The sequence below is a fragment of the Anguilla rostrata genome, chromosome 11 (genome assembly GCF_018555375.3).
Source record: "Anguilla rostrata isolate EN2019 chromosome 11, ASM1855537v3, whole genome shotgun sequence".
NCBI lineage: Eukaryota > Metazoa > Chordata > Actinopteri > Anguilliformes > Anguillidae > Anguilla > Anguilla rostrata.
In genome coordinates, this window is record NC_057943.1 from 22,339,034 (window position 1) to 22,360,198 (window position 21,165).

At 43.1% G+C, this 21,165-nt stretch overlaps 2 protein-coding genes across 3 annotated transcripts; one reads left to right on the forward strand and one right to left on the reverse strand.

Moving 5' to 3' along the window:
- The first annotated feature begins 21 nt into the window (after nt 1-21).
- Nucleotides 22-11,154, forward strand: stau1 (staufen double-stranded RNA binding protein 1). 2 transcript variants are annotated; one of them, XM_064298779.1, is made up of 15 exons: nt 22-231; nt 1,678-1,950; nt 2,494-2,615; nt 3,107-3,263; nt 4,092-4,230; nt 4,550-4,721; nt 5,185-5,280; nt 5,516-5,728; nt 6,275-6,418; nt 6,749-6,895; nt 7,435-7,510; nt 7,767-8,086; nt 8,691-8,813; nt 9,535-9,614; nt 10,405-11,154. In XM_064298779.1, the coding sequence occupies exons 2-15, from the start codon at nt 1,764-1,766 to the stop codon at nt 10,490-10,492; spliced, it is 2,064 nt and encodes a 687-aa protein (XP_064154849.1). In that variant the 5' UTR covers nt 22-231; nt 1,678-1,763; the 3' UTR covers nt 10,493-11,154. The 2 variants fall into 2 exon arrangements, with proteins under 2 accessions (XP_064154849.1, XP_064154850.1); XM_064298780.1 differs by lacking the exon at nt 22-231 and adding an exon at nt 499-520.
- Nucleotides 11,155-11,456: 302 nt separating this feature from the next.
- On the reverse strand, nt 11,457-15,588 carry rdh20 (retinol dehydrogenase 20). The gene is made up of 5 exons (XM_064298781.1): nt 14,940-15,588; nt 13,695-13,793; nt 12,637-12,785; nt 12,093-12,224; nt 11,457-11,854 (listed from the first exon to the last, which is right to left on the reverse strand). The coding sequence occupies exons 1-5, from the start codon at nt 15,390-15,392 to the stop codon at nt 11,734-11,736; spliced, it is 954 nt and encodes a 317-aa protein (XP_064154851.1). The 5' UTR covers nt 15,393-15,588; the 3' UTR covers nt 11,457-11,733.
- Between the last annotated feature and the right edge of the window lie 5,577 nt (nt 15,589-21,165).

The following is a 21,165-nucleotide window of genomic DNA, read 5'->3' on the forward strand; positions in this document are numbered from 1 at the left end:
CCTCCCCAGCTAGGAGCTTCCTTTCGATGTGATGTCACTTCCTGGAAGGGCGGCTGTGAGGCTGGGCCATTCTCTTTAGTGTTTGCCCTGTCTGCCTTTTACTCACCAACACTCACAAACATTTTAATTCCAATAATACGGGAAACGCTGCAGTCGGGGAGAAATCAAATGCAAGTACCCCAAGACCTGTAGCCCATGGAGTAATTAACAACTGGACTGAAAGATTAAAAGGTGAGGTTCAATATGATGTTTTCTAGGTCGTAAGCAAGCTACAGTTCATTGGTAGCAAACTGATACAGCGTTCTAACATTTTGTGCAATGCTTGTGATTAATGATAGCCAGCTAACGCTAATTGTATCACCAACAGGTAAAATACGACAGTTGTTAAGCACCTTCTCAGTACACGGACATTTTGTCAGGAGTTAAAATTCATAAACGTGGCTAACCATTGATTGCTGCTAGCCGGGTAGTTAAGGCTGCAGATTTTAGCTACGTGACAGCTAACGTGAGCGTTTATAAGGTATTCAGTTATTTTTACGAGCTAAATAGCTATGAACAAAAAGCTGTAAATCGGCTTCGATGTTAGGCAATTGCTTATGTCTATCTTGAAAGTTCCTCCATAGCCATAGTCATTTCTGGAAAATAAAGTGATTTGCAAAATGAAGTGCAAAAACCCTCCCCAAATTATTTATCTAGCATGCTCACTGTTGCCATTGCTAACCAGCACAGATTACAGTAAGGTTTGCTTGCCATTCTAGGTGCTAGTGTTATCGGTTTATGAGACTGATTTGTATGCATTTATGTCTTAATAATTTCACTTGCATTAGCAAGCTAGTTAAAACAAAGTATCGAGTTAGCTTGTATAATGGACTGTTTGTGATCTTGTCTCAATTTTCAGTTCTTTCTAGCGAGCAATTATATTGCGTGATTTATTTAATTGTGACTTGGCTAGCCGGCTAGATGGATTTTAACTGGCAAGAATTTTGCAAAGGTAGCCAGTGCTAAGTAGGTAGCTGGTTAATTAGCTAAAGATCCTCTTAGCAACATGGGATCATATTGCAACTGCCAGAAATGTTTTTTCTCATTTGTATCTATGATAATGATCATATCTAACGTTAGCGACTTCGTTATTTATCGGTTAAATCGTTTTGTGTAATGTATTTCTCCTTGTGGAGCTGATGTCTGACTGGAACAGGCTACGACAACAAATCTTAGCGTTCAGCGTTCATATTTGTGTTGTCTACGGCGATCAAGATCACTTGCCAAGCTCGGTGGATTTGTTAGGCCCCTTCCCCCAATCAGTCCTTGTCTTTGGGGTCGACCTAGCTGGTATATGAACGGGGGTCACCAAGTTGAGTAAAGAAGATGGTGTGCATCTTCTGGAGGCTAATACAGGCATACGTCGTTCTTATTTGGACACTGTATGTAACACGATTGCAGTCTGTAACGGGAATTCAGCATATTTAAATTCCAAGGAATCAAACTTTATATTGATTTGAAGATAGAGTTTTCAAGTTAGCATTCAGATGGCAACATCTCTCGATTGGCACCACCCCTGTTGCAGGGACGTTTACTGTGAGATTTATCGGCCTGCTTGAAAACGATGCAATTTACAAATTAATTTGCAGACAACCAGTGATGACCAATAATTTCCTCTGTCTTTGTCTTCCAATGAAGGCCTTTTCAGTCTCACCCCACACACGACTGCGCTGCTGCTCTGCACTCAATAGTCCCTCCCAGAACCCAGCCACCAGCCCATAAGGATGTCCCAGGTCCAGTTCCAACTGTCCCCAGGCGGCCCACTGTCTAGCACTGCACCCCTGCAGCTCCCCCACCCCGGCTACAGCATCCCCTGTGCCTCTGGGACCCTGCCCTCCGAGAGTGCCAGCCACCCCCTCCGGAGCTCCGCCCTTCCCTCTGCTTCGGCAACACCCTTCAGCGCACCCGCAGGTACAAGCTCATTGTTTTCTGAATGCTGGTCTGGTGGGATCTGGGGAGGAGCAGAGGGATTGGATACTAGTGAAATGCAAGTGAGGTTTCATGAGCCCACAATGGGTAGAGCTGCAATGAACTGCCAATCACTGACTTGCTGCAACAAGCAAACTTTTTTCTGTTCACAGTATCCCATAATGATTGGTTCCCTTCAGTGAGTCACTGATTTCACCACCCACTGATAGCCCCACGCATTTTCTCATTCTACCGTCATCAGTCGCGTTCTATCATCAGTTGTTGATGCTCTGTTCTGAGTTGACAGGTGCTGTGAAAAGAATCAGATTTTTATTGGCTACGTAAGTCTGCACATATAAGGAATTTGTCTCGATTTGTCTCATCAAAGGTCACATTGAAGAATGCGCAACAACAACCACAGTAAAAACTTTTGGAGTAAGGGTAGTTTAAATAAAGGAAAATAAAGTATGTAAAAATAAGTAAAAGTAGCTAGTCAGTCAAAAAAAAGCTCATCAGTAATCATGAGAATTGTGTTGTCACTTTCAGTACCTAACATGGCAAACCCTAAAGAGAAGACCCCAATGTGTCTGGTGAATGAGTTAGCCCGTTTCAACAAGATCCAACCTGAATATAAGCTGCTTAGTGAGCAGGGACCAGCTCACTCCAAGGTTTGTTATCTCTGTACAGATTTGTAACAAACATGTAAACAAGGAAGAACTAATGTTTTGATGTATTTATCTTAATTTTTATTTTATTATTTTTTGAGATCCTACGTGGATTCAGTGTCTGCAGTAGGTAAACTGGCATTATGTAACATGGTTGGCATTATTAGACTTAATGAACTGATGTTTGTGCTGAGTGTGCTGTGTTTCACTTTGAATATTCAGGTTCTTAGTAATCAAAATCTGTGGCACTCCAGTAGTTGCTAATGTTACCTGCTGTTCTATTGCAGTGCATATTCATTCATGTGAAACAGATTAATAAACATGTCAGCTGAGGTTTACTGTTGTATATTCTTCCCTGAATCTCATTTTAATGATCGTCTGTGACCCATAAAATGCGTATGGGACGTGTGAATGGGTAAGGTGAGAACTGGTGGTTGTATGCAGCAGTTGGTAGTGTGGTGTTCCTCCATGCTCTCTCTCTTCCCCGTGTACAGATTTTCTCAGTACGCTTAACGCTGGGCGATCAAAACTGGGACGCTGAGGGTACGAGCATCAAGAAGGCCCAACACTCTGCGGCTACCTCAGCCCTGGCCCAGACCGCGCTTCCCAAACCCAGTATACGCAGCCCCCGCAACACAGGCAAGAACCCAGGTGGGCTGTTCCAAGGGGGTCTGTGTGTGCGTGCGCCTCTGTCTGTCTGTCTGTCTGTCTGTCTGTCTGTGGGTGTGTGCCCGTGCTGACTGTAAGGGGGATGTCTCTCTGTTGGCTGCTGGTATATCGGATTCAATGCGATGTTTGTCTTAAATTTTTATCTATCACTTTAATGCAAGTGTTATTTATGTAACTTGCGTTTACTTAATTATTTATCATGAGCAAATGATGATTTTCGGCCTTGCACTAGGAATGATAATTCTTTTAAAATAAGCCGTTCAGCCTCTGTTGTTTCTGCCTGAGCTCTGAAATGGCCAGTTTCAGTATGAAAGACTGATACGTCATTTTCTGCGGGCGTGCGGAGCAGGCATCATGGGAGCACTGGCAATTGTATGTGTGAATCAGCAATCGAGTGTGTAGCTTTCCCTGTCTCTTTGATTGTCTTCTTCTACTGTCCTCAATTTCTGTTCTGTTCAGTATGAGTGTATCTGGTCTATGTTTTGAACCAGTCATTTGCTGCAATAGTTTAACCAGATTAGGTTTTTATCATAATTGTATAACTTGCATAGCCATGTATGTTCATGATTAAGATAGGGTGTTTATTTTATTCAGTTGTGTAATGTCCTACTGCCAGACAGGAATTAAATGTTTGTGGTACGCTGTAACAGAACCAGTGGTCTATTTGTGTTTCTTAGGCCTAATCCTTTTGTGGCCATGTTGCCCCCATGTTCAAGCTGAGCAGCATTATAGCTATATTTTTGTAATGCTGATGTACTTTTTTGATTCATGGTCATTGGTTTCTGCCATGGTCCTTTCTCGTGTGTTTAGACAGCATAACGCACACCGTAGAGCTAAACGCACTTTGTATGAAGCTGGGAAAGAAACCAATCTACAAGCCCATTGATCCATATCCTGGGATGAGGCCGAGCTTCAACTACAGCGTCCGTGCCCCCGGCCCTTACCCGCGGTACGTTCAGCCCAGCAGGCGCCGCCCGCTCCTTTAAAGATGCTCAAAGCTGAACAATGTTCACAGCTTGATTTTGATTTCATTTTCCCAACACACACATCACACACGCACCCACACACATACACACACACACAAACACAGCGACACACACGCACACACGCACACACACACACACAAGAGTAGTTATTTATTACCAGCAATTGTACTGTACAGTAAATCAGGGGGAGATAGTGCTCATTTATGAGAAGACTTTTTTGAGGCGCTAACCCTTGGGCAGCCGGGCAGTAAATTCACCGGAAAATTCTCTCCCCGGGGGCAGGTACTACTACCCGTTTCCACCGGTAGGGCCGGTCCTGTACCACATGGAGCTGTCAATCGGCGGGCAGCAGTTCCATGGGAAGGGGCGCACGCGGCAGGCAGCCAAACACGACGCCGCCTCCAAAGCCCTAAAGACCCTTCAGAAAGAGCCGCTACTGGAGCAGCTTCCACAGGCAAGAGCCTCCCACAGCCACCGCCTGCTGCCACACCCCTTCACCTACCCTGCTGTCACTCCCATACATCTCCCCTATGTACACACCTATACACCTACTGCCACACCCCTGTACCTAATACTGCCCCTACTGCCACACCCCTGTATCATACAGCCAGACTGATGCACTCTCTACTGCCTCATCACTGCAGCTCACCGTGTTAAAAGCCTAAAGACCTTCCATCTATATTCTGCTTTTTCTTCATTCAGTGGGTCTGATTGTAGAGTAACTCCTTTTCCCCTCTCAGTATTCAAAGCTGGAAATAGCTTGTTCATTTGCAATTAATTATTACCATTTGAGCTTGTGTACTGCCATTTTTAATTCATTAGGGATATGAGATATACAGTATATGTAAATACATATGTAACTATGTTTTGCTGGATAAATCTTAGCAAACTTGTAATAAGAATCTAATGTATTACAGATGAATGGAGAGCCATCAGAAGAAAACCTTAACAAATCAGAAATCAGTCAAGTTTTTGAAATTGCACTGAAGAGGAACATGCCTGTGAACTTTGAGGTACAGAATGTTCTGCCTGTGGGTCTGAGTCTTTGAGAGTATGACTGAATACAGTGAATAACCAGTGAATAGGTCTAATCAGAACGCTTGCATCTAATTAGTAGAATAATTTCAATCAATGTGAAGTTATTTTTGTCTGCAGTTTCCTCGTTTTCATTCCTGCTTTTCGTCTCTTTTCCTTCTCTCTACTCACTCTTTCTGTTCCCCTCCTCGTTCCTTCTCTCCCTCCCTTCAGGTGCTGAAGGAGGCGGGGCCTCCGCACATGAAGAGCTTTGTGGTGCGGGTGACGGTGGGCGAGTTCTCAGGGGAGGCTGAAGGGAAGAGCAAAAAGATCGCCAAGAAGTGCGCGGCGGCAGCGGTGCTGGAGCAGCTGCGCCAGCTGCCCCAGCTCCCCCTGGTGGAGAAGCTGCAGCCGCGCATCAAGAAGAAAACCAAGTCCATCGTCAAGGTCAGGAGGGGGGAAGGGAGGATGGAGCGGGTGGAGGATAAGGCATTATGTAGGGGAGATGGGAGGATGGAGGAAGGTGGAGGATAAGTCATTATGTAAGGGAGACAGCAGGATGGAGGGAGGTGGAGGATAAGTCATTATGTAGGGGAGACAGCAGGATGGAGGGAGGTGGAGGATAAGCCATTATGTAGAGGAGGTGTGGTGGGCTGGAGCATGGGAATGATAAATAATTGGTCAGATAGAAACGTAGCTGTAAACAAGGTGTCTAGACTGCAGGGTGGTGTTCTCGGTTACTGGCAGCAGTGAAAAGGAAGGAGGAGTTGGAAAACTATTGGCATGGGGACAGGTCAGGCGCTGTGAATATCACCGTGGTTAGATGCAAGAGGAAACAGGATATCCGGTCCGCATGCCAGGAGGGAAAAGGTTACTCTGCTGAAGGATGACCGCCATCAGCTTCCCTGTAGTGGTGCACTTTGGTTTCACCGCGACTGTGGCTGTGCTCCAGATCCCTGGTCGTGACACGCCCCCCTCCCCCTCCCCCTCCAGCTGCAGACCAGCCCGGAGTACGGCCAGGGCATGAACCCCATCAGCCGCCTGGCGCAGATCCAGCAGGCCAAGAAGGAGAAGGAGCCCGAGTACAGCCTGGTGACGGAGCGCGGGCTGCCGCGGCGCAGGGAGTTCATCATGCAGGTGGGCAAAGACGCTCAGCAACAGCCAGGTGCCCAGCTCCTGCTTCCTTGCTTTTTCCATGAAAAGTGGGTCCCTGAGGACAGAACATCTGTGCCACAGGGTGTTTCTTGGTCATACCTTTTCGTGAACATTCATAAACCACCCACTCGGCCCTGACTCAGCTGTGACGCGGCTCTGACTCAGTTCAGTCTCGGCTTTGACTCGGTTCTGACTCAGTTCAGTCTCGGCTCTGACGCGGCTCTGACTCAGTTCAGTCTCGGCTCTGATGCGGCTCTGACTCAGTTCAGTCTCGGCTCTGATGCGGCTCTGACTCAGCTCTCTCTGCTCCAGGTGAAGGTGTGCGGTCAGTGTGCGGAGGGCATGGGCCCCAGCAAGAAGGTGGCCAAACGCAACGCTGCTGAGAAGATGCTGGAGCTGATGGGATTCAAAGTGCCTCAGCCTCAACCCCCCAAACCGGCACTCAAAACCGACGAAAAGGTAAAAGTGGCAGTACTCTCCACTCTGGAGGCCTGTCAATCACAACAGGGGCAAATGCACTTCCATTTCTTAAGAATTAAAGCTCCTTTCCTTCTGCTTACTATTGGAGTACAATGCACTGTATCAGGGCTGCCAAACCCTGTTCCTGGAAATCTGCCGTCCTGTAGGTTTTCATTTCTGCCTTGATTTGTTGCACCTGATTCTACTAATTAGCAGTTCAATGAGACCTATAACTGTTGAATGAGGTGTGCTTTGTTAGAGTTAGAGTGAAAACCTTACCGGATGGTGGATCTCCAGGAACTGCACTGCATCCTAGTGCAATGCTGTATCACAGAGACCTTATTGTACAATAATGTGTGAAGAATCTCTCAGTACTCATTTGTTTTTTGTACATCTAATCAATTTGGGTGAAGTACCCAGCTCTTAGTGCACTTTTCATATTCAGTCTTTTGAAGGTTAGTTGCATATTTACTTTTGCTTCATGCTTGTAGCAACCATCATGATGCGTGTGTGCCCCCATGTGTTTTTTATATTTAAAGCCGCCAATGAAGAAGCCAGGGGATGGGCGGAAAGTGACCTTCTTTGAACCTGGCTCAGTGGAGGACAGTGCAGTGGGTGAGCGATTGAGGCCTGACACAGGAAATTGATTTAAGATCAGGGATCTATTACATCGGTCTAGACTGGAAGCACTGCGGCAATTAAACTGAAGTTCAAAACTGATACCAATTTGAGAAGTGCATTTTTATATGCTATTTTTACTATGAAATTGTCATGAAAAAACTGGGCTGTAATTGCCTTAATTACTTAACAGTACTGCACCATGTTTTGTTGCATACTGTGAAATGTGTTATCATTTCCCACAATTCCACAGGTGCCAAGGAAGACGAGTTCCGTCTGCCCTTCCTGAGTCATCAGCAGCTACCTGCGGGCATCCTGCCCATGGTGCCAGAGGTGGCACAGGCAGTTGGGGCCAACCAGGGTCCCCACGCCAAAGACTACAGCCGTGCCCCACCAAACCCGGCCAAGGCCACCCTCACTGCCATGATTGCCAACGAGCTGCTGTATGCCGGCACCTCCCTGACAGCAGAGACCATCCTGAAGAGCAACAACAGCCTGGCGCACCTGCCCCTGGGTCCCCTCACACGCCCATCTGAGCAGCTCAGCTACCTGGCTAATGTACAGAGCCTGCAGGTACACACACACACACACACACACACACGCACACACGCGCACACACACACATGCACATACACACACACACACACACACACGCACGTCTGAGCAGCTCAGCTACCTGGCTACTTTACAGGGCCTGCTGGTACACACACACACACATGCACGCACGCACGCACATGCACGCACACACACACATACACACACACGCACACACACACACGCGCACACACACACACACACACGCCCACACCCACGCCCGTCTGAAGCACCTCAGCTACCTGGCTACTATACAGGGCCTACAGGTAAACACACACACATACACACACGCACACACACGCACGCACACACACACCCGCTCAGCTACCTGGCTACTGTGCAGGGCCTGCAGGTAAACACATACACACACGCACACACACGCACGCACACACACACCCGCTCAGCTACCTGGCTACTGTGCAGGGCCTGCAGATACGCACACACGCATACACACACTCTATAGGGCCTGCAAGACACGTACATACCCATAGATACACAAACACGTACACACACTCATCCATCTATTTTGGCCGCCTACCACCTACCAACTAATATAGCTTCTGTGTGTTTTTTGCTTTTTCAGGTGGAATACAAAGACTTTCCCAAAAACAACAAGAATGAGTTTGTGTCTCTGATCAACTGCTCCTCCCAGCCGCCCCTCATCAGCCACGGGATTGGGAAGGACGTGGAGTCCTGTCACGACATGGTGAGTACAACTCCCTGTCCTGTCACGACATGGTGAGTACCATTCCATGTCCTGTCACGACATGGTGAGTACAACTCCCTGTCCTGTCACGACATGGTGAGTACAACTCCCTGTCCTGTCACGACATGGTGAGTACCATTCCATGTCCTGTCACAACATGGTCAGTACCATTCCATGTCCTGTCACAACATGGTCAGTACTATTAACTGTCCCATCACCAGCTCTCCAACTGCAAGCTGTATTTCACTTCACTTTTATGAATCAATATGCATATACGGGGAAATAAAATATGTTTATAATTCCCTATCAGTCCAGTCAGTGTATTTGTTTTGGAGTATTTTTACAGTCTAACTATTGTATGTCAAACTGCAGACTGCTGAGCTGGGAGTGTTTGTGGTGTGCTATCATAAAAATGTGAGCTGTTTACATGTGTTATATGTGATTGTGCAGACTGTAGCATGCAGGCAGGATGTGTGATAGCTTTTAGTGTGCTAAACTACCTGGATAGCTGTAGGCCATTGCTGTTATGTCTTATGCTGTGTCTGTAATCTGTAATGGCTGTTTGCACTGTACCATGGACAGTATCTTAAGTTGCTCCATACAGCGATGTCCGTAAAAGAATAAAGAATTGAGTCCAATATTGTTGTTTTATTTCTTTTGAGGCAGTTATTTTTTTCAGAATAATGATGAGTGATGGAGTGGTTGAAACCTCTCTTCGCAGGCTGCGCTGAACATACTGAAGTTACTGTCAGAGCTGGACCAACAGACCAATGAGAGGACGGGCAATGGACCAATCTCTGGGTGAGTTTAGACATCAGGGGGGTGGCCACATCGGAACTCAGGGATGTTCAGGATCTGGTCCATAATCTGACCTTCTGGATCACGTTGATATTGATGAGCATGTTGTAATTCATTTATGAATTTCCCTTTAGGGAAGCTCATATCAGATACACAGGAAAAGAGGATTGTCCTATTGAGTGAGTCCAAGAGAGGATTGTCCTAGAGAGTTGGGGTGGGGGTGGAAAAACCTGGTCCTTGTCACAGTTTTTAATGTTTTTCTGCATGCTTTAAGATAGAAAAAACGAAAAGGGTCATTACTTTAATGTTTTCATCACAGTTGGACCATCATCAGAGTATTATACTAATGTTCACCTAACGAAACTTAATTTAACTTTCCTCCTGCTTTAGAAATTGCCAGACAGGCTTGTACCATCACTGCAATGCTGTGATTTGAGAGAGTAAAGACTGGCATGCATGTACTCTTGGTACGCTGTTGACCAGAGGGGCACTGTTAAGGAATGAATGGGGCATAACCTGCTGACTGAGATGGGATTTAGTCATGTCTATCAAAACATTTGACCTTCGTCCAGATGTGCAACCCCACGAGACCAGTGAAGTGGAGTTTTAAGTGTAGGTAATTACATGAGAAGTCATGTTTGGGTTTGCCAGGGACTTTTGAGGCACCTGAAGCCCTGTGTCCATTTTGGGAACATGTGATAAACAGGTCGAGCAATACTCGATCAGTACTGTCATGTGATAATGTTAATGGGTGATCGTCAACTAATACGAATGTATTCTTTTTTTCCCATAGATGTGGCAAGCAGGAAATTGAAGGTGAATCTCTCCTGAAACAGGCTAACTCAAGCACGCTGGGACAGACTCTGGATGGCACTGTGTAGACACCGTTTGGGGAGGGGGGGGGGGGGGATTTGGGAAGCACCAGAGAAAATCACACTGTGTTTCTGTGTAACTCCGCTGTTTTAGAGGGCTACAGTTAGTTTGAAGTCACTGTAGTGTCTAAATCATCACAGTTGCTGTATGTTACAAAATGTTCACAGTTAAACAAGATTGATTGAAAAATATCCTTAATGTTGTTTAATTGTATACATTTTTTTTTCTAGAAAATAGTTTTAAGAAATTCTCATTCTCATTTCCTTTTCATGTTTCTTGAAGAGAGAAAGAACACTAAAAAAAAATTGTGTAGGTTTTGAGTAGATTGGTTTGTTTCATTAAGAATCAAACTGAAGTTTATCTCTTTTTTTTTTGTTTGTTTTGGGTTTTTTTTTTTTTTTTTTTAAACCCCAGTGTTAAGTTCCAGGAGGGGCAGATTGTGTTAGCATGTGTGCAGTGCAGTAAGACCCAATGGAAGGATATGACAATGATTGCAAACCACTGTTGATTTTCCTTGAGTGCTTTAACAAGAAAAGCAGTGTTTATCTACATTTCCATGTAGGGCTGAAAAGGTCTTGTGACTTCAGTGTACTGTGTGTAATGTCCTGTGATGTTGCCCCCTTCCTTGATGTTGGGGGGGGCAATAAAAGTTTGTTTGCGTACGGTCCAAGCACGATTCCCTTCGCTTCAGTCCCCCACCCCCGCACCCCGCCCACAGATGCTTCTGCTCATCATTGTAAACCATCAATTTTCTGCTCCCCATGGAATGTAAGTAAAACTTGTGTGCTGCTATGCACTGTATCAAACCCTCTGTGTTGTGTGTCTCTCCACTCATCCACACCGGAGTAAGGCTTTCTGCATGTAACAGGTTTCAAGTGCAAGATATGAATGGGAGCTTTACTTTCAAAACACGCAAAGAGTAGGTCTGGGGGTTGGAAGGTGTGACCCAAGGTGAAGCATCTGGGCAGGAACTTTAGTCATTTTCAATTACATTTATTTGTTTGGTTTAGAGTACATCAAGAATGATGAAATCTTGTGATCTGTTCACTGTTATTTTCATTAACTAGACACATATTTCAGTTGTACATCATAGTCTGCTGGCATGAGGGCCAATTAGCCAGCATGACCAAATGGTGCTCCAATCACGGTCTCCCTGTACAAATCCTTGATCATGTCAGAAAGGCCCATTTGGCAAGATTTTCAAGTTTCTTAAGTTATATTTTAAATCGAAGCAGGCTGGCACAGCGATTTAGGCTGCATTAGCTTGGCCAATGGCCACACGCTTTTCCATGGTTTTGATGAAGGAATACATGCACCTATCAGCTCCCATGAAACGGTAGGCCGCCACGTTGGCATCCCATGGCAACAGCCTGCATAGTGAAAAGGCACGGTTATTCCATGGTGAGAGGTCGAAGGTCAGAATGACCAGGGAGCTCTGTCAAACTGGGCAGAATGAGGAAGGTGTTATAGTGGATGGTGAACTTTTACTGTGTGTGCTGTTTGGTGCTTGCATTGGGTAAGAAAGCAATGTTGCGTGTCTATCATGATCTAATTGGGCCATTTACCGACAGAAAATGGTGCGTTTGGAGACTGAACACTAGTACTTACGCTCGTGACAAGAAGGGCAGGTACATCATGCGTGGAATGCACACCAGGGGCTGGTCTGTCAAGATGGCGTTCATGGCCTGCTGGATACAGTAATTGGGCTCTAGAGCTGGGAGGAAGTTCTCCAACTCGTTCCTGAGACGGTACCAGGGGGTAGAAATGAAAGGTCAGTACTTAGCTGAAAAAGGCCCTGTACTTTACACCCCCGAGCAACTGATCCAGAATCAACCACAGCCCTAACTTAAAACTATTGTGTGGAAAAAGGCTGAAGCCAATCTATGACTAGGGACATAATTCATAATCTATACATGTCAAAAACATGACACATTTGGGTCAACGTAAAAAAATATTTTTAAAAACTCTGGGCTCCCATTTTTGCTGTGGCTTTTTTGTGAGATTATGCCTTTTGATAGCAGACTGGGCTATTCATGGCACAACAAGCAGCTACATCCCATCTGACTTCATTGTTATTACATTCATTCCACAGCTACTTTTAAAAGCACGTTTGCGATCAATGGCAGGACGTGGGACAGGCGGGTGGACTCACCGAATCTTACACCCGGCAAACATGCCAGTGTCCACCAGGTAAGGGCAGACCAGCGTTGTCTTCACTCCTTCAAGCTCATCTTCTGTCCGCAACTCGTGACTCAGCGACTCGTGGAAACCCACTGCTGCGAACTTGCTGGCACAGTAGTCCTATTGGAAAGTAGGTTAAAAGGACTGCAGACGCCCAGCAGGCACTGCCTAAGGTAGTGGCTCCCAATCTCCAGTCCTGGGGACTGCCTGTGTGTGCTGATTTTCCCATTTTAACACGTTGCTATTAGTTATACGTCTTAATTTGATGCTTTTTGTGTTTTTTGAGAGATTATTTACTCTCTTAAGCCACGTGAATTAATAGGCTCCTAATTAAGTTGTTGAACGCATGTTTAAGTTTGTTCATAATTGTTTCTTTACAGTTAACACAATTATTATCATTTGCTAGGTCTTTGAATTCTTCATTATCTACCAAATGGTTAATTTTAGTGGCCATGTGTCCACACTTCCACCAATTTAGGGGTATATTGCTTTACCTCAGTCTTTAATTTGATCAGTTAATTTGTTACCTCTATTTATGTAATTGTTTGGAATATAACACAATAAGCACAATGTGAGCATGGGATTTTTGTTCTTAATGGCATGCATAGCTGTTTCTGACATAATGTGGCTTAAGAGGGTGAATAATCCCTCCAAACATAAAAAGTACCTAATTAGGAAAAATTAACAGCTTGTTGAAATTCTTGGATTGTAACTGGTTGGAATGAAAACCAGCATACACCGGCGGTCCCCAGGCCCGGAGGTCCACTGGTGTAAGGAACCCAGAATGCAATATATAAGTCTGCTGGTTATCAGAGTGATCTTGGACCCTTGTATGAGTACATTTGTAGCCGGGTTATGTTTCACAGCTGAAGACCATTTACTGAAGAGTGTTAGAAAATTTAATAAATTGTTCTTGTGTGCTTGTGTCCACCAGTGATTGCCTTCTGTGAATGCAATTGAGCAGCTATGGCATTCTGGGAATTCTTCACCTCCCCCCCCCCCTCCCCCCCATTCCCCACGGCCTCTCACCTCCACACAGGCAGTACTGAAGAGGCCCAGGGTGCTGGCAACGGTCACAAAGTGTCCGTGATTCTTAGCCTTCATCTGGGGCAGGAAGGCCTTCGTCATCTACTCCGAGACACAAAGAAGGGAGGGTGGGGGAGGGGAGGGGTGAGCTCGGATAAAGGGACTGCAGGCAAAGCAAGCAAGGTGACCTACAACTGCTATCCCAGCTGTTAAAAATAAGCCTGGAGACCACTGTTCCCAATAGGGTTTATTGAAGACATCATTAAAATGAAAAGAATGTAACTTTTCTGCAAGAGAATCACTGTTTAACATTATCTAGCTGTCAGGAATATCAATAATAATTTATGAAATATTGAACTATCACAGAGTTTGGGTTAGTTTTCGGTTGTGCTACTACGTAAGCTAATTTCAGTCTAATATTTTGAAGAACTATTGCTACGGGGTGTTGTTTACTGAGACAAGAAACACATTATAATGGGATGAAATCCCGGTCTCCCATCCTGGCTAAGCCAGTCTACACACATGGGGACTCTTACTACAGTAAGAGGATCAGGGGCAAATCACGTTCCCTTGTAATTGGTGGGCTTAACTGTTCTTTGAGATGGAGCGAGCCAAGTGGATCAAAACTGCACGTGCCTTTATGACTATTAAACTGCCAACAAAGACCCAAGCTTGCTGATTAGGGCTTGTGAATTATTAGAATTTTTTCTTAGTGTTTGAGAAATTGCTTTAAATAAATCTGAGTAGACACTGCATTCTCATTTCTCTGTCAAGTTCCCACATTTAGCTGAGATGTCATTCATTTCTAGTGCGTCCCACAAAATCACCTCATCTTTAATTTGCGTCATCTAATTTATTATGCACATCATGCAGCACACCTATTGCTACAGCTGTTTCATGCACGCACACTTACATTACATTACAGGCATTTAGCAGACACTCTTTATCCAGAGCAACTTACATTGTATCCAATTACACAGTTGCATATATACTGGAGCAATGCAGGCTAAGTATCTTGCTCAAGGGTACAACGGAAGTGTCCTACCGGGGAATCGAACCTGGGACCTTTAGGTTACAAGACCAACTCCTTAGCCATTATACACTGCCACCCACTTACTGTTGTTGTATTCACTTTAAAGTCAACATCTGCATGACACAATAGCATCACGTTTTGCCAGCCTTTACAAACTGCTGCAAACCTTCAGTCTGTCATACCAAATCTGCCATGCAAAAACACAGTGGTCTCACCCAGAAAAGGGCGTGGCAGTTGATGAGCAGGGTCCTCTCCAGCAGGGTGTCGGGGCACTCCAGCAGCCGGCGCCCCGCCACCACACCGGCGTTGTTGACCAGCACGGTGACATCGCGGCCCACCTCGCTCCGCACGCGGTCGGCCGTCTGGTAGATGGCGTCGCGGTTGGTCAGGTCGACGGTGTACGCGTGGGCCTTGACCCCCATCTCCCTCACCAGCTTGGCTGTCTGCTCGTTGGTGGCCGAATTGCAGTCCCACAGCACCAGCTCTGCGCCGCACTTAGCGAACTCCAGGGCAAAGAGGCGCCCCAGTACCCCACCCGAGCCAGTGATGAGCACCAGCTCCCCCTCGATGTACTTGAGCCGGGGGGGCATCACGGCGTGCAGCGTGGAGCGCAGGATGTGGTACGTCACATCCAGCAGCATCACCAGGAGGTCAACCAACACGATCATTGTGCTCAGATTGCAGAAGCTTGCATTTTGGTACTTATCCGTCTACTTGCACACGATTTGAGTACGTGTGTCTATGGGAAAGCACTACTTGGAATCCTGACAGCCAAGCTGGTTTTCCTCATCTATCCGAGCCTGGTGCAAAGTCTTTCTGAATTTATGCATTCTTAGCTGACTAGGATTAGTGAAAATTACTCAGAATCACCAATAGGAACCCTTCTGTCAGATTAATGTGGGAGCAGTTAACAAGGGCTTACTCATTTGAGAATGGATCACAAAGTACAAAAGTAGTGTTTTTACTTTTGTGAAGTAATGTTTCAATAGGGTCGATATGTCCCTACTATTTTAATGCTGTTATATTTCCCCTCTTGTATGGTTATGTTTCACAAAATGCTGTGCTGGTAGGTCGTTGAATATTTCTATGCATGTGGAGGATTTTGGTAAAATTAGCCCCTCTGACAATTTAATAGTGAATTGCTTCACATCCTTGCTCAAATCATGAAACAGATTACTCAGTTCTTCAGTGAGAAATTAATTTATACTTAAACCACCAGAATCTCAAACAAATGAACAAACAAATAAATAAATTCTCATATGCCTCTAATGAATTAAACACGAGCCCAGTTTTTAAAGTTCCATTTGAACAGTGGAAGATGAACTTGTGGAGGTACTATTGCGGTTGACATTAATATATTACTAGTGTAAAAGAAGAAACGTTTGAATTTGGACATTACTTGTCATAGTATTAGCACATCATTTTTGGAGCAACATACTTCAGTACCAAAATACAGTATACCTAATTTAATATGTAATGATGATACTACCTAAACAGGAGGTGACATCTGAGTTCTGAACAGTGGTAGTGTTGTGATGTGATGTGCATATTGGCACAGTTTTGACATATGTTGTGAAATGTTTCCATATTTAGCACTAGTAAGACTGCAATAGTTTCAGTCAATAACATATAATCTACATCTAATTAAGTCTGTTTTGGTTTTGCTAATAATGGGTCATAGGGATCACATGGACTATATGTTTTTAATCCGGCTTTGCCATTAAAGGAGGTTTTCGCGCAGATTTACATAATCACACCAATGAGACTAAATACTGGGATTCAGCTGAGATCAGTGGGTGAAGCATTACACAAATGAGAAGCGTACTCCACTACTTTGAAATATGTTAATTATTCACTCATTTATTTGAAATATTGCTCAACTTTTACTTGATTTTCACATTCCAGGTGACCACTGGATTCAGTCTGATAGCGGAATTGTGGCCCTCCAGGAAAAATGTTAAATATTGCCTAAGGACAAATAAAGTTATATTGCATTGTGTGACAGTAATTACAGTTATACTGCAAGTTAAATTGTGATGAATCTATTCTCACAGAAGCAATTTCCCTGTGCTGTCTAAAGCTACCGCTTAGAAATGTGCCTATGCATTGATTTATATAGATCTTTCTATTTGCCTTTATAACTATATGTTTATGTACTCTATTACCATTTAAATGCTTTTTATTATCCAATTATATGAAATCGAAATATCAAAATAATCCAACATTCTCTAAATTTCTTTATTGACTCTGCATTTGCATTACATGGACAATGAGACATAGTCACTGATAAAGCCAGTAACTGCTTAGCTTGCTCAAACATAGCTTTTTAACACTGAAAAGTATGACCCATCTGTTATTGTAGATCAATAACTGTTTATTATCAGTCTAAAAAAGCCAAACAGCTAGGAAGATCATTTCTTTAACTTGGCTACAAGCTCACTGTTTTTGCTAATGTTAAAATCCAATGATCGCAAATGAGTTTCAGCTCTTTATTTCACAGTTCACGTAGATGAAATTTATTAACTATATGTGTATGAATGTATGAATACAAACTAACAATTTTTATTAACAATGCCATGCTGCATTTCTAAACAGTGTTATTCTGATGATTTTAAAAAAGCTTTGATCAGACTAAGATGGAACAATTTTCTCCATAATTACACTGTGTACTGAAAAAACTTTGTTTTTTTCATGAAATTCGAGTTTTCAGTTAAGGGTTAATACACTATACTGAGGACAGAAAATAATTTTTAAAATATGCTGTGCTTCCCAATGACTAAGGCTGATGCTACTGAGAGACAGGACCTGGAGACGGTTGCTAATTAACTTCCCACTGAGCGAGAGGCCTCCTCTTAATCTTCTTTCATAAGAATAGTGAGAAATCCAAGAGACGTGAATTCTCAAAAACATGACGGATAAGTAATAAGATTACTCCGGAGCTGGGACAGGACGGCTAAGAAGCAGGATTTGTGCGTCTGTAAATTCACTTGCTTCTAAATTCACTGAATACTTGAATAAACACTGCCTGCCTTGTTGTTCCTCTCCCCTTGCAAAGAGAGCAAAAATTGACATAACCTCTGCCAACACAGGTATACGAGAAATGATTCTGTTTTATTGTTAAATACATTGTTTTCTTATAATAAGACTTGAAAATACGTCTAAGTGGATTCTATAGCTTGTATCTCCTGTTTAATTGATTTTTTCTTATTTAGCACTGAGAGTGTAAAACACTGAATTCGAACACTTATCAAATAATTTTGTGCTATAAAGGAACAAACATTCCCCTCTGCATGAAATGGTAATCTCACATTGCCCTGTTCTGTGTCCTATATAGTATATCAGAACTGACATCTCTTCTAATAAGCCAAGTCTTATCTGATGACATTCTTAAAACTGTAAAACTTGACTCATATTGAGATGAAAAAGTCTATGCTCTATAAACTGGTCCAGATATTGCAACAATGCTCTGTGTATAAGTTTTTCTGTACCGGTTCTATTACAGATCATTGTCGCATTACAGATGCTGGTATATCTTGGCCTAATGTCTGACTGTGCATTCTCCTACTACCAATGAGCACTAACATCGGTTTCTTTGAATGATAATGTCATCAGGCATTTTGCTTTATGTGAAATTTATTCAAATGGAGTATAAATCAGCCATTGGGCTATATGATATCTTTGTGCCATTTTGGCATTTAATATTTAATTATATTTAAATATCTTCATAAGTCAAATCTAATTTCAGCCCTTGGCTTGGGATTCAGCTGGTTTATTTTAAATGTCAGTCTCCCAGAGGCCTGACCATTGCCAAATTCTTTGATCCACACTAGAGAGCTTCCTGTACAGCTCAGGTTGAAATGCTTTAACATTTGATGAACCATAATAAAGAGTAACACATTAAATATCCTTAAATATATCAAGACATTCATGTGATGGCTGGACAATAATTTGGTTGTGAATTTGCAGATCTGTCTCACTATATTAATTTGCTCAATGGAATATGAACGCTAAGTGAAATTAAAATGTGGACAAGGTAGGACATTTCAGAATTATACCTGAATGGAGCAAATATTCCTGGCAGCTTGTGTTGATCAATCGGTTTTGGCTGCAACAGGCCAGGTTCAATATACTATGGCTTGAAAATACAGTTTGGAAAGTTTTTTTGGGTGATTGCTAAGCTTAAAAAACAAATGCTTCAGTTCAGAGCTCCCAAATTTTTCAAATTCTAGAGGAATCTAGGCATTCCTTTTAAATTATTATTTATAGGGTAATCAATGGCAAATCCTGACAGCTATGAGGACAGTTAGGTGTAGAACAGTTTGCGACTACAGTGCAGTTACAGCAGAGAACAGTAGAAGGTGCTGCTAACACACTCCATGCATTTGAATAAAGCTGTTGAGATTGGCGTGTGAGTGCAGACTAACAGGTATGATTTTGTGCTTCTTCGAAGTTTGTTTATCTGATGATACTTTCCTCTGAATTAAGTCTTTCTAGGTCTTTCTTAAGTCTTTTCTAAGTCTTTCTAGTGTCTGACGGCAAAAGTTACTTTTGTTTAATCATTCTATTTTCCATATAATGTTTAAAATGATTTTATATCACAAATTACTGTCATTTGCTTTTGAAAAATTGACCAAACTGCAACATATAAAAATATATTGTTTTTACTTAAGGTAAATTAATGATTAATAATTACCCTTTAGTATGATTCATAAATTTGAGTACAGGCAATGACTGTGTCTCTGTAATTGCCAGAATCAGATTTATTATAATTAAAGTCATAATTCAGACCCTGATCCATAAGTCATTGCCATTGCAACTTGAATTGTACCTGTGCACAATGAACAGGAATGAAAGTAACTGGATATAACAACAGAGTGAAAAATAAACTAATTCAAGGAGGTTCTTCCTACACTAAAATACATAAGCAGTGTTAAGAAATATAATACACTCTTTAGCACAGAGGAATTATCTTTCTGTCTGAGAATAGAGGTGTTATCTTTCCCAGAGCAGATTTCCCATGATCCTTCCAATGCCTGCCAGGATATGAGAGCAGACTCTGAAATGGAAGACACTGGGATAACCTTCACTTTCAGGCCCGCTCATTCAGTCCAAACCAGAAAACCCTACATGAGAACACTTTTTTTATTCTGGCACTCAGATCTTAGTATCAACCGTGCCATTTGTAGCTAGGCAATCTGAATGAAATCTCCAGTAGCATACTGCATCTGCCTGCCGCAGCTTGAATTAAGAGCAACCCATCGCATCATTCCCACCCCATCACACACAGACAGTAAGGGCAGGGGGTGTGGAAAACATGGGCAATCATATTCAGCTGGGAAAGAAGTGCTATGGTAATACTGAACCATGCATGTTTTGCATAATTAGACCCTTGCAGTACAAATCACAGCACAGAAGAATTCCTAATTTGCCTTCTTCTCATTTGATCTGTGACCCCAGCAAAGTGGTTTGCGTGTGTGTGCGTGTGCATGTGACGAAGGGCTATTTTTACATCTTACGTACTTAAGTATGTAAGATTTAACAATAGCCTTGTGTCAGCATTAACGTGATTCCATTGGGTCCTTATATGGTCATGCTCAACAATAGGGGGTAGCGCAGTGGCCAATCACAAAGTTTGGTCCCTAGCCATTGACAAACGAGCTGGTTTCCATGGCAACATATGCTGTTGACTGAGCAAATTGGTCAAATTGTTTCAGCTCCTTACAGAATGTGTGCGGCCATTGAGTGTGTGCCTCTGTGCACTCAAGTCTATTTATAATCCTCTGTTCACATCCAGCTGTGCTGTCGCCATATAATCTCGCGACAAATTAATTTAGCAATACATGAAGCAGGAATAGATATTGTTCTGCAAGGCAATTTACTGCTTGTCTTGTCTTTCATAGTTAAAGTTAAAGTGAATGAGTGGTGGTATCATAAGGGGAGGCAGCAGCCTAGTTATGTAGTTAAATGTTCACCGGAACAACTCCAAGTAATTCAGCAGTATATGCAATTGCTGTAGATTAGTTAGTAGTATACACCAGATGTAGAATTCATGACCCTTCTGTCATGATTCTAGCACCCAACCATAATCCAAAACATTGTTTCCCAAATCAATTTAAAAGCATTGATACTTATGTAGTGTCACCTGTTATTTTGTGCAGTTAAGCAGTATTTCTTTGCTTAGACCTACAGACACTTATCTCAGTTTCAACCTCTCAGTATTTTGTTGTATTGTTACCGTAAGTGCTCCACTATTAGTAGAAGCAATTTCATGAGGGAAAAATTATAATTATCCAGTTTGCAATTTCTTTATTTGAGTATAAATTACAATTATGTTTGCAATATATTTTTGCACAATGGATTGGGTGACTTTCTGCTTATTCATATGTAATTAATCAGCTGTATACAAGTAGGTACCACAGCAGCGCTTGAAAAACATTGTTA

Bases quoted from the DNA above. Each gene is read 5' to 3' on its own strand.
- rdh20 (XM_064298781.1), bottom strand. From the start codon at position 15,392: ATGATCGTGTTGGTTGACCTCCTGGTGATGCTGCTGGATGTGACGTAC. The intron at 13,794-14,939 runs GTGAGACCACTG...GTCTCGGAGTAG, and splicing joins ACTGCCACGCCCTTTTCTGG to ATGACGAAGGCCTTCCTGCC. The intron at 12,225-12,636 runs GTGAGTCCACCC...GTACCGTCTCAG, and splicing joins TTTGCCGGGTGTAAGATTCG to GAACGAGTTGGAGAACTTCC.
- stau1 (XM_064298779.1), top strand. From the start codon at position 1,764: ATGTCCCAGGTCCAGTTCCAACTGTCCCCAGGCGGCCCACTGTCTAGC. The intron at 6,419-6,748 runs GTGGGCAAAGAC...TCTCTGCTCCAG, and splicing joins GCAGGGAGTTCATCATGCAG to GTGAAGGTGTGCGGTCAGTG. The intron at 7,511-7,766 runs GTGAGCGATTGA...ACAATTCCACAG, and splicing joins AGTGGAGGACAGTGCAGTGG to GTGCCAAGGAAGACGAGTTC.